At 37.3% G+C, this 12573-nt stretch overlaps 1 protein-coding gene across 5 annotated transcripts in view; it reads right to left on the bottom strand.

The window, feature by feature from the left end:
• The window catches only part of DTNB (dystrobrevin beta), a 344903-nt gene that overhangs the window by 268096 nt on the left and 64234 nt on the right, over window positions 1–12573 (bottom strand). For all 5 annotated transcript variants that reach the window (XM_027850435.1, XM_027850436.1, XM_027850434.1 and 2 more), the window contains one exon: window positions 7084–7169. In XM_027850435.1, coding sequence (XP_027706236.1) covers window positions 7084–7169 — 86 coding nt within the window. The remainder of the gene's footprint in view (window positions 1–7083; window positions 7170–12573) is intronic.

Genomic DNA, 12573 nt, shown 5'->3' with positions numbered 1-12573 from the left:
AGAGAGAGAGAGAGAGAGAGAGAGAGAGAGAGAGAGAGAGAGAGAGAGAGAGAGAGAGAGAGAGAGAAAGAAAATACTAGGACTAGAAAATATAGTTGTAGGCCCAGGACCATCTATTCGCTACATTGCAATTGAATTATCTGGATTTCAATTTCCTCACAGGTAAAATGAAAGACCTGGACTAGATTTTCTGTTCCCTTCCAGGTCTAACATTCTCTGAAAACAGAAAAGATGTTTGAAGCCCTTTAAAGGGCTAAGTCAAATTATCCTGAGCCTTTATTACATGAGGGAGAGGTAGAAGGCAGTCTAACAAAAGCTATAAGGAAAAAAGAGGTTCTGAAAATCAATGAAAGGTTACAAAACCCTAAATGAAGAGATATGTACTGATTTCAATGTACAGGAAGTATACCTCTAAACTCACCTATTAGGGTATTAACCAAGTGAATAATTTAATGTAGGTAATTATTACTGCTTTATGACTTAAGCCATTAAACCTCAGATCTGAGAGGGACTCTTAGGATCATCTAGTCCAAGGATTCTTAACCTTTTTTGTGTCATGTACTCCTTCTCAGAAGAAGGTTTTTAAATACATAAAAAGAATTACAAATGAAATCAATAACAGTAGAATAGAAATGTATTTTTCCCACTCAAGTTCCTAGATATCCTCCTAAAGTCAATCCACCTACCCCTTGGGATCCATGGACCCCAGATAAAGAACCCCAATCTAGTCTAATCCTCAGATTTTACAAAGTAGAAAAGTGAGGCTCAGAGAAATTAAGGGAATTACCCAAGCTTCACTGATTGTCAGTAGAGGAATGAGGGCTCTCCCACATTTCCAAATTTCAAATGCAGTGCTTTTGCTTTTATATTGCTTCCTGTCATATTCTGATGAGTAGCGGCAGTTGGGATTTGAGTCCCAGACTGACTAAGTACATTTCTAAAAGATCATATTTCAGAACCAGAAGAAGTAAATAATTATATCTTTACATTTACATTTAAGTAAATGAACTTACTTTGCTAGATAGTTAATTATTTCATGAATTTGCTTTGAGGTGTATATATTCTCAGTTCAGTCACTGTACTATAACTTAAAATTTTATATTTTGATAAAAATCCTAAGTATACAGAGTCCTAACTATGCTCCCTCAGAATTTAGTGTGTGTATATATATGTATATACATGATATATACATATATACATATACATATATATGCATGTGTTTATATGTACATATATACATACATGCATATATATACACATATGAGAGAGAGAGAGAGATTGATTCCTGAGGCTGCCAAATTGTTTAGTCATCACTTCCATAGAACTGGCACCAAGTCATTGTAAAATCTGAGGGTCAAGATCTTAGATGAAATCTGAAAAAGAAACCTAATTAAAAATTACCTCAAATCTTTCACAACAATCAGAGAGGTTATCTAATACTAAAGGAAATTATACAGATAAGAATAGAAAGAATAATTTTTTAAAAAAGAAAGGATTGAAAAATGAGATGTACAAGTGTGATCAGAAAAGGCCAAATTAGGAAGAGCAAGAAAACTGGACAAGTAGGCACAGTAAATACGAATCTGAAGGCATAAGAAAATTAAAGATAAATATTACATAGAACAGAATCAAAGATTTGAAGAATAGGACACAACAGAAAGTGTGAACAAAAGGTAAGAGAAAAGCACATGATCAAAGTACCAAAGAATGATCATTTAATATTTCCCTCTGGTACTTATCAACATATTAACATTTCATTTAATAGACAACCTAAACTACCTGTAACATTCTCAAAAACCAAGGCGAAAGGAACAAAAATGTAAGTCTCTGGACATGTAGAGGTCATAAAGTCCATATACTTTACTCAAAGGAGAATTCTCTAATATCCTTACTTAAGTTTCATTTACTTTACAGAAATAATTTTTAAAAGATTGCTCAACAGTTTTCTTATCTGTCTTTATTCTTACCTTTATCTGATCTGCTAAGAGAAGAAGCCAAGTACACAGTCCATACATAGAGTACATATGGAGTGTGTCTTATGCCGTGTACATCTTAAAATAGATGAGGCTAAGGAGCTTATGTCCTGCAGGTGTTCAGTCTTGGTTCCAAAAACTCAATCATCAAGTATTGCTGAACCAGACCTTTAACATGAACCACTTGACTCTCCCTGCACCTCCACATCCACCTCTCAAGTCAGTCTGTTTTTAGAAAGAGAAACAACCACAATGCCAATTTCCTCAAATTTTTGCCATTTTAATCTCATCACACAGGACCACGGAGGTTGGTACTTCCCAGTACTCTGGCCAGCAAATTTTCACTTCCTGCTCCTTGAGCTGCAGAGGTCCAAAGCTACTGTGTGCTGAGGCAATAAAACCCTGCAACTACCTCACTCTCCACCTCCTCTGCCTTTCCCTTCCACTTTCTTCAAGAGCCTCTGCTATTAATGAGTCATGTCAGACTCTTCATGACCCCATTTTGAGTTTTCTTGGCAAAGATACTGGAGTGGTTTTGCTATTTCCTTCTCCAGCTCATTTTACAGATGAGGAAACTGAGGCAAACAGGGTTAAGTGACTTGCCCAGGGTCACAGAGCTAGTAAGTGTCTGAGGCCAAATATGAACTCATAAAAATGAGTCTTTCTGATTCCAAGCCCAGTGCTCTATTCATTGCACCACCTAGTTACTCTATCATGAAACTTCCTTTCATCCTATTTCTCTTACTTTCACACACTATGTCTTCTTGCACTCACTCTGGAAGACATTCTTGGTCTTCTTCAGAGCTGGTTGCTCCTTCTCTCATGTCTCCTGACAAATAGAGCCAGGAAAATGGGCTGGTATATTCCTTGCTCCCCACGGCTACTTCTAGCCTCTGTCTGCCAACATTAGTTAGCAACTTCTCAAGTATTCTGGGCTTCTAGTTCAATCACTCCCTCAGCGACCATACTAGGACTAGTCCTTCTAATCACTGTGCCAATTCCACGATCTCAAACTATGCAATTCCCTTCCCTGATCACAATTTCCCATCCTTTTATATCTCCTTTTGGATCATTCCTTCTAAACTTCAGCTTTGCACACATTCCAACCTTTAATCCCACTATATTTTTCTGCTCTCACAGTCTATCACTCTAGCTCTAGTTTCACTGCTCTTTACTGTCTCAGTCTTAGAGCTGATTAGTTCAGCTGCATACTCTGTTCTACCTTTGAATCACTTTCACCCTTGTCATATCATTATTCACAGCTTGCCAATCCCCTGGCCACAGGTTAAACCTTCTGTGTTCCTACTTCCAGGATGAAAATTACTGAAGGAAGTCCCCACCATCTGTCACCAACAGGGCAAGTAAGTCAGCCTAGTTTACCAAACAGGAAACCCTGAGGAGAGATAGAAGGGAGCATGTACCAGGGAAATCAAACCATTGCTACAAGCTTGACCAACACCCTCCCTTCAAATTCTGATGGAAAGAGCCTACGACCCTGGGCACAAGAATCCTTAGAACAGCAGAGTCTCTTCTACCCCCACCCCACAGACTACCACCCATGTTTCTGGTCTAGTCCTCACAATCATAATCCAAGGAATGTACCCTTGTTAAAATGCCACAAGTCAACTACACTCTTGTGGGTACTGTAGCCCCTTCCTTCACGGCAGACATAACAAAAGAAGACCCAGAAAAGTCCCCAGCATTGTCAAAGAGTTCAACATCAAAAGTAGTTAAAGCTTTAACAGTGGAAAGAACATTAAAGAAGATGATAATGCATCTGTTACAACACCCTGAGAACCAGAGTCATTCCATCTGACTTGTAGTTGAAAATCTCCTATTTGTGCCATATCCCCTATTAGAATGTAAACTCCTTGAGAGAAGGAACTGTCTTTCATTTCTATTTGTATCATCAGAGTTCAGTACAGTGCTTAGCACATAAGAGCTTAATGAATATTTTTCCATTCATTCTCTCTTGAATTCCAGTCTTGTATTATCAATTGCCTACTGGACGTTCTCTTGGCAAGACAAGCTAGGAAAGAAGGAAGGAAGGAACGAAGGAAGGAACGAAGGAATGAAGGAACAAAGGAACGAAGGATGGAGGCAAAAGGAAATGGAGGGAAGAAAGAGACAAATATTTATAAAGCACTTACTATGTACCAGGCACCATGCTAAGTGTTGGGCAGAAAAGCACAAATACAAGCAAGCAAGACAGTACTTGTCCTCCAGGATCGTACATTGTAATGAAGGAAGATAATGCATAAAAGGGTAGTGGAAAAGAGGTGGGAGGTGAGGAAATGTGAAGAGACTAAAAGCTAGCTCCCACATACCATTCCTGGAATATACTCCCTTCTTCATCTCTGCCTCTTAGAATCCTTTAAAGTTCAGTTGAGGTATCAACTAATCTGTGAAGCCTTTTCTACTCATTCCAGTAATTAGTGTTTTCTCCTTCCTGTTACCTTGCTTTTCCTTTTCTGTGTATTAAAAAGAAAAAAGCAGAATTGTAGAGGCATTTAGTCCCCGTCTGTAGTCCCTGAGGACATTAAGTACTTAAATGCTCTGTTTAGGAAGTTAAGGATGGATGTTACACGTTTTGGAAAATCTTCCATCTAAAATGGTTAACCTAACAAAAGGCTTTTTGTGTTTTTAAAAAATATATTTTAAGAAAAAAAAAGATACAAGTCATAAAGTACATTTCCCCCAAGCAAAACATAACAAAAAACTGAATACAAAGGAACTGCTTGTAACCCTAGTGATTGTGGGTGTTGCTGGAAGGTACAGTTGGTCACAGTCTTCATCTCCTTAACACTGGGGGATTTAATCTGTCACCACCTCTTACAGCAATTAGCTCCTTTAAAAAAAACAGTAATATAATTGCTCCTCAGGTCAATGGGGTTCCCTGTTCTGTTGCATTATGGAGTTTATATTAAATGAAAAGTTAAGAATACAATCACAATTACTCAGTGCCCTCAGTTAGGAAAATTCCTAACATTTAGGCAAAAGTCTAGCTTTCTGCACTAATTAAATTTTTTTTATTTATAACTAACCCCTAGACTTTTTACAGTCAAAGCAAATATTTAGGTAACCAGAAATACTGTGAACTTACATCAGTAGCGGATGGTGGAGGAAGAGTAAACTATCATAGAGGCAGTGTGGAGTTGTAGATAGAGTGCTGGATTTGGAGTTAGGAAGACTAGAGTTCAAATCCCATCTCAGACATTAACTAGATGTGTTACTCTGTGCCTCTGTTTCCCTATCTATAAAATGAGGGAGTTTGACTCAACAGCCTCTAAGGTCACTTCCAGCTCTAAATCTATGATCCTGTGTTTTATGTTTCTCCAAAAAAAAAAGATGCTGAAAGTTTCAATTATCTAAACAGTTTTCGTCAAGTGATTTGCTGGTGTCACTGGAGACGTGAGGCATAACAGAGTTACAGTGAGGAAAAAATAACTCTAACATCGACTCTCCTTACTAATGCTAAAGCACATTACTGCTTTTACTTAACTGGCACGATGTTCACACAAATAATCTAAGAGGTTAGCCTTACCACACATAATAAAAGCTAGACTGTGAGAAATCCCCCAGTCAGTAGAGATTTATTCATCTGCCTATTAGCTAATTTTACTCTTCTATAAGGTTTACTTTAGAGGCCATGTAAAGAAAATTGTCACCATCTGAGTTTTAGGGACCCTCATATACCTCAGTACACATAAGCGCAACAATCTGAACACAAGGATACACATCTTCCCCAAACCAATAGTAACAAGAAGAAATTAGAGTAATTATGGTACCCCACTAACAATGATTGCCAATCCTGTTTTATGTAAATGTAGAATATTTTATCACTCGAAGAAACCATACATATCACATCCCATACACATTATACCAACCTCCCTCCTGTCCTCCCAGCTGAGATAGCTACTGTTGCTTTCAATTGTTTAGCACATAGCAAGCCCTTAATAAATACTTGTTCATTGATTAATTGATCATGCATAATATACAACCAATTACCCATTTCTCAGTTTTTGTTACTCCTAATTAAGCTGGTAATTCTAGCAGTCTGGAGACCACACTTTTCAATCACCTCCACAAGGAATCTCAACTTAGTTTCTTTTTCTCCTCAAATTCATCTTATTTCATTACAGCTCTCTCTACTTCTTCTCTAGTTTGGCATGAGAGGATACAAAATGAATTCTAACCCTCAGATACAATATCTATGGATGCCATCTTATAAATAACCAAAAAGGGGAGATTTAATTATATTTTTATCATCAAATGTGGTCAACCTCCTGTAGTCAAGGGTAATTCTATTTTAACCTTTTTTTTTAATTCTCAGATAATTGAGATGATCCTACATATCAAAATCTTTCATTAAAACACAAATGCAGGCAATATTCACTACCATGATAAAGTGCAAGATATGGACAATTGGGATTCACACCTAACGTCAAATTGTCGTATAAGTCAAGTGTTTCAATCTCACCTATTATTAATCTAACAGAGAAAAAGAAGTAAAATTAATTAGGTTTGGATTTCATCTCCTGTTTTCCCCTAAGCTCTACTGGAGGGCTTAAGAAATAATGAAATGACCAAAAGTGAGCTACCACAGGGAAAAGTAGCAATAACTAAAAAAAACAGGTTGTCAGACCCTAAGTGCCTAAGCTGTAGAGCAATAATAAACAGTTTAAATATAATAAATACTCTCGCTAAAGAATGGGGAAATGAAAAGTAAGTAAAAAGCAGTTATCAGATTTCTTCTCCAAATAAAAGAGACCAATACTTCCCTGTTGTTTTATAAATCTTTTGATATTATATAACATACTAAGGATGGGGCAACAAAATAAATGTCACCCTATTGACTCCAACTCCCTCTTTTCCCCTCCTCAAAAATGAAAGACTAGTTAATGAAAATGAATCAAGTCAATTAGCCAGAAATGTTTCATCTGAACAGTAGTCAACATTAATTACAAACACATCTGAAGTGAACAGCTAGCTAGGAACAAAGGACAGAAGAAATAAAATGTGTCAGCTCAAACATTTTAAAAGTTAACTGCAGACCATACAAAGGCCTGGTCTGATAAAAGAATCTTTGAAATAAGAAGAAAATACTTACATCTTAATTTGTCCAGCATTTTTCCACCACACATGGTTGCTAACATAGCTTTAATTGAAAATACCGTCAACTTTCCTCGGCCCTCACTGCAAAACAAATTACATTAGAAATAATTGCTACCCGGAACCATTAAGTCAAATAAACAAACTGAATTAATAAAGAAAAAACAACCAGTTAATTTGTGTCAGGCTGTCAATCCTCATGTGAAAGAAGTTTCTCAAAGTTCAAGTATCACTCAAGTATTTTCTGGAATTCTTGGAAACACTGGATTATTCTCAAGCTGAGTCATGGCTTCTTCTAAACTAACACAATAATACTCAGATTAATAAAAGTAATTTGGTAGTGAATTTTTTAAAAGACCATAATAGCTAATGAAGAGAGACTGGACACCTGTAGTTTCACTGTTATAGGGAACTCTCAGGTAAGAAAATTCCCTCTACCAATTCAAGTAAGCACCTGGGCTGCAACTTACTGTCTTGGAGGACAGACAGGGTAGAGGCTTAGAGGACTGAGAGGTTAAATAACCTGTCCAGGGTCATACAACTAATATTTATCAGACATGAGACTTGAACCCAGGCATTCCTGGCTTTGAGACCAGCTCACTATCTACTATACCACAATACCTCTCTTGCTTTAAAAGCACCATTTGGGCATTATTCACATTTGCTATTATACAGATAGACAGATGAACAGGCATTTCAACCTGGTCATGAAGAAATTTGTTATACATGACATGTTATTGGCCTAGAAAAGCAAAACGGATGTTAATGGTAATGAGTGTGTATATATACTAATGCTACATTAAATTCTTCATTATTTATGGCCATCATAGGATTGACAATAAAATATAATAAAAGAGCTAAGGCAAACAAAAAAAGTGAAGAATGGTCAAGGCACACTCTTAGCTGAAATGGTTTCATGCACACTAATTTGCCGCCAATCTAGCTTCTGACCCAACCACTCAACCAAAATTGCTCTATCCAAGGTCACCAATGGATATCATTACTGCCACATCTAGTCTTCATCCATTCTAACCTTTACAGCATTTGACATTGTTGACAATGACCACCACCTCCTCCTCATCATCATCCTTTTCTTCTTCTTCTTCTTCTTCTTCTTCTTCTTCTTCTTCTTCTTCTTCCTCTTCCTCCCCTCTATCTCTTTCCCTCCCTCGTCCTCCCAGCTCATCAGTTCCCTTGGCTTAAACTATCAGCTCTGTATATAACGTCCAAATCTATATATCCAGCCCTAACCTCTTCTGAGATTCAGTCCCATTTCTTCAAATTACTATTAGACATTTCTACTTCAATGTACTATGGATATCTTAAACTCAACATGTCCAAAAACAGAATTAATATCCACTCCTGTCCCAACTTACCCCTCTTCCTCATGTACCTATTTCTATTAAGGGCACCAACATTCTTCCATTTATCTATAAAACAGCTTTGGAGAATGTGGTTGGGAAAGAAGGGATAGTGACCATGTTAATTTATTTTTGGCAATTAAATAAATGAAGGCTAAAGAAATTAAATGAGCCTATTATCTCAGGTTTCTGGGACCTTATTCTATTATTACCTTGCTCATTCCCTGGCATCTTCAATTTCTCCCTATGTTAGCTCAATTCCTTCTGCCTAAAAATATAATTAGATTTCACCATTCTAAAAAAGCTAATGTAACAACCACTACCTTATCTTTACTTTGCCCTCAAGGCAGCTATGTGGTATAGTGGAAAGACAACTGGGCCTGGCGTCAGGAAGACCCAAATTAAAGTCCCATTTCAGACACTTACCAGCTACCTGACCCCAGGTAAGTCACCTGACCTCTGTTTGCCTTGGTTTCCTCAACTGAAAAATGAGGATAATGATAGCACCTACCTTCCAGGGTAGTTGTAAGGATCAAATGAGATGATATTTGTAAAGTGCTTAGCACAATGCCCGTCACATAGTAGGAATAATACAAATGCTAGCTATTATTATTAAATTATCATCCACTATTTCTACACACACACACACACACACACACACATTTCAATGCCAAATTCCCACTTATCAACAAGCACTTAATTAAAGTCCTTAAAAAGAAATCTACACTTCCATTTCCTAACACACTCAGTTTCCTACCACTTTACTTCCATACCTAGAATTCTATTGAAACTGTTCTGTCCAAGATAGCCTTTTCTCAGCTGTCATCCTCCTTGATTTTTCTAAAACAAATCCCTACTTTAAAATAATCTCTCCTCCCTCAGTTTCCATTATAATGCTTTCTCTTCATTTTTCATTCTTCCACAACCAATGATTAATTATCATTTGCTTCCTTCTGTCACTTGGCAAAACGTATTCGTCACCATTGCTTCAATTATCCCCTCTACATTTTTAACTAAATATTTTCCCATAATGAAAACTGCACATTACCAACTGCCTCATGCTCATCTCCAACAAGATGTGCTACAAATATTTGCAACTCAATACATTGAAAACCAAACTCAGCATCTTCCCCACAAAACCCATCCCCCCTTCAACCAGTCTCCCATCTCTACTGCTGCCACCATCCTCCTGCTGACCCTGACTCAAAATCTTGGAGTGACACCGTACTATGGTAAATGGAGCAATGGATTTTAAATTAGGTAGACTTGGGTAAGTTATTTTTATCTTCATAACCCACACTGACTAACTGACAGGAAGTGCTTAACTAATGTTGGGTAAGTTTACTGAATTAAATAAGAGTACAGGGTAAAGAGCACTAGATTAAAAGTCAAGGGATCTAGGTTCAAATCCCAGTTCTACCACTTACTGCCTAAGTGACCCTGGGCAAGTTGTGTCATCTCTCTGGGGTCTCATTTACCTATATTGCAAAATGAAGAAAGTTAGAATGACCTCTTAAGATCCCTATAAGAAAATTATTATCTACAGCATTACTCACTCTACCAGTTTATTAAGTCAAAAGGGAAGGGAAGGGAGCGAGGTTAGCCTGGCATAACCTGTTTTGGATAAAGCCTTTCTGGCTCTTCATAATAACTGCTTCCTTATCTAAATATTTAATGACCATTTTAAAATGATCTTTTATGGACTTCTCTCAGGAATGAACTCAATCAAGCTCACTGGACAGTAATTAATATACTTGACCGTCTTTCATTTTTTTTTAATGGCATAATTGGGCAATAGTTGTCCTGAAAAAAAATCTAATGGTTTCAGTGAGCTTTAGTGGTTCAATAAGAATTAAAAGTGTCATGAAGCAGATTAAAAAGCTAGAGCTGTCTTGGGCTGTATTAAGAAAAATATAACTTCAGGAAATAGAAGTGACAGTCCCACAATATTTCTGCCCTTGTCACGCTTCATATGGAATATTGTGTTCAGTTCTGGGCACCATAGTTTAAAAAAGCCATTGATAGGCCAGAGAGTATCCTGAGGAGAGCAACTAGAATGGTAAAGGGCCTTTGAGCTCATGTTATATAAGGAGAAATTAAGGAAACTGCAAATATTTGGCCCACAGAAGAGAAGATTCGAGGACGACATGGTAGCTGTTTTCAAGTGTTTAAAGGGCAGATATTAGAAGATAGATTAGATTTTTTTTTCTGTTTGGCCCCAGTGGGCAAAATCAGGAAATGGACAGAAATTGCAAAAAAGGACATTTTAGGCTTGATATCAAGAAAAACTTCATTATAATTAGAGCTGTCTAAAAGTAAAAGAGACTGCCTCAAGAGGTGGTGAGTCCTCCTACCTTGGAGGCCTTGTTGGGTATGTTATAGGAGGTATTCCTTTTGCATAAGGGTTGGCCTAGATGGCATCTGGAAAGTATTAATGAGTGTTAGGGTAAGAAACTAGAAACCAAAAGAACACACAATGTGTTGTCATTATTTCTGTTGATATGAAGCAAAGGACTCAGAAGATTTGGAAGGTACACAGTTGATTGAGTAGATGGGGTCAAAAAATCAGATTTAGATTTTTGGAACATAGCTTAAAATACAACACAGACTTCCTAGCTAAGGATACCTAATAGGGCCTAGAGTGTGTGTTGTCCTAGAACCCCTCCAATAATTGCCATTTTCATATTTTGTCATCCTTGCCAATCCCATGAGTGTGAACTGCAACATCAAAAATGCTTTACTTTGCACTTCTCTAATTATCAGTGGCTTGAAGCATTTTTAAAATGTTTGTTAATAGTCTGGATTTCTTCTTCTTTTTTGGGGAGGTGGGGGTAGGGACTAGGCAATGGGTTAAGTGACTTGCCCAGGGTCACACAGCTAGTGAGGGTCAAGTGTCTGAGGCTGAATTTGAACTCAGGTCCTCCTGACTCCAAGACCAGTGCTCTATCCACTGTGCCACCTAGCTGCCCCCAAATTTCTTCTTTTATAAACTACATATTCATATCCTTTCACCATTTATTTACTGGGGAATGGCCTTTGTTCTTATAAACTTTAATCAGTTCCTTATATATCTTGTATATGAGATCTTTTATCCAATAAGCTTAATATGAAGATTTTTCCCCAATTACCTGTTTCCATTCTAATTTTACCTACATTGATTCTGTTTGTGCAAAAAAAATTTAATTTTATGCAATCAAAATTATTTTTCTTCATAATGTTATCACTTTATAAATTGTTTTCATTTTGTTCCAATCCACACAAGTCTTTTCAGTTTTCTCTGAAACTATCCATTTTGTCATTCCTTATGTCATATTATGTTACACTGCATTCATATACCATAATTTGTTTAGTCATCCCTCACTAGGTGAGCACCCTCTTAGTTTTCATTTTTGCTACTACAAAAAGAGTAGCTGTAAATATTTTTTTATAATACGATTCTTTTCCTTTCTTTGATCTCTTTGGGGTTATAGGGCTAGTAACGGTATTGCTAAGTAAAAGAGTTTGAACAGTTCAGTAGTTTTTTCTGGCATAATTACAAATTGCTTTCCAGAATGGCTGGACCAGTTGTATGTGTTTTCTTCTCACGTGGAAGAGAAATTAGACTCTTCTGTTAACCTCAAAAGATAGAGATAGGAAGAACAAGAGAAAGAGGCAAAGAGACAAATTCAGACTTTGTGTCAGAGAAAGTTTTTTGACATTTACTGCTATATAAAAGTGGAATGGGGGGCAGCTAGGTGGTGCAGTGGATACAGCACCAACCCTGGAGTCAGGAGGACCTGAGTTCACATCCGGCCTCAGACACATGATACTCACTAGCTGTGTGACCCTGGGCAAGTTGCTTAACACCAATTGCCCTGGAAAAAAAAGTGAAATGAGATGCCTTGGGAGGTAGTAGGTACCCCCTCTCTGGAGGTCTTCAGGAAAAGGATGGATCATCCCCTGTGGGGTATGCTGTAGAAGGGATTATTTTGAGAGTATGGGTTGGACTAATGGTTACTTAAGAACTTCCCAATTCTGAAATTCTGTGATTCTGTGAATATTGGATATAGTAAATCAATCAATAAATAAACATTTACTAAGCATCTATATGTGCCAGGCACTATGCTAAGTGCTGTCACATATGTGCC

The sequence above is a fragment of the Vombatus ursinus genome, unplaced genomic scaffold (assembly GCF_900497805.2).
Source record: "Vombatus ursinus unplaced genomic scaffold, bare-nosed wombat genome assembly UNPS02009062.1, whole genome shotgun sequence".
In the NCBI taxonomy this organism is placed as follows: domain Eukaryota; kingdom Metazoa; phylum Chordata; class Mammalia; order Diprotodontia; family Vombatidae; genus Vombatus; species Vombatus ursinus.
The sequence above is the reverse complement of the archived record's forward strand: the minus strand, read 5'-3'. Positions and strand labels throughout refer to the sequence as shown.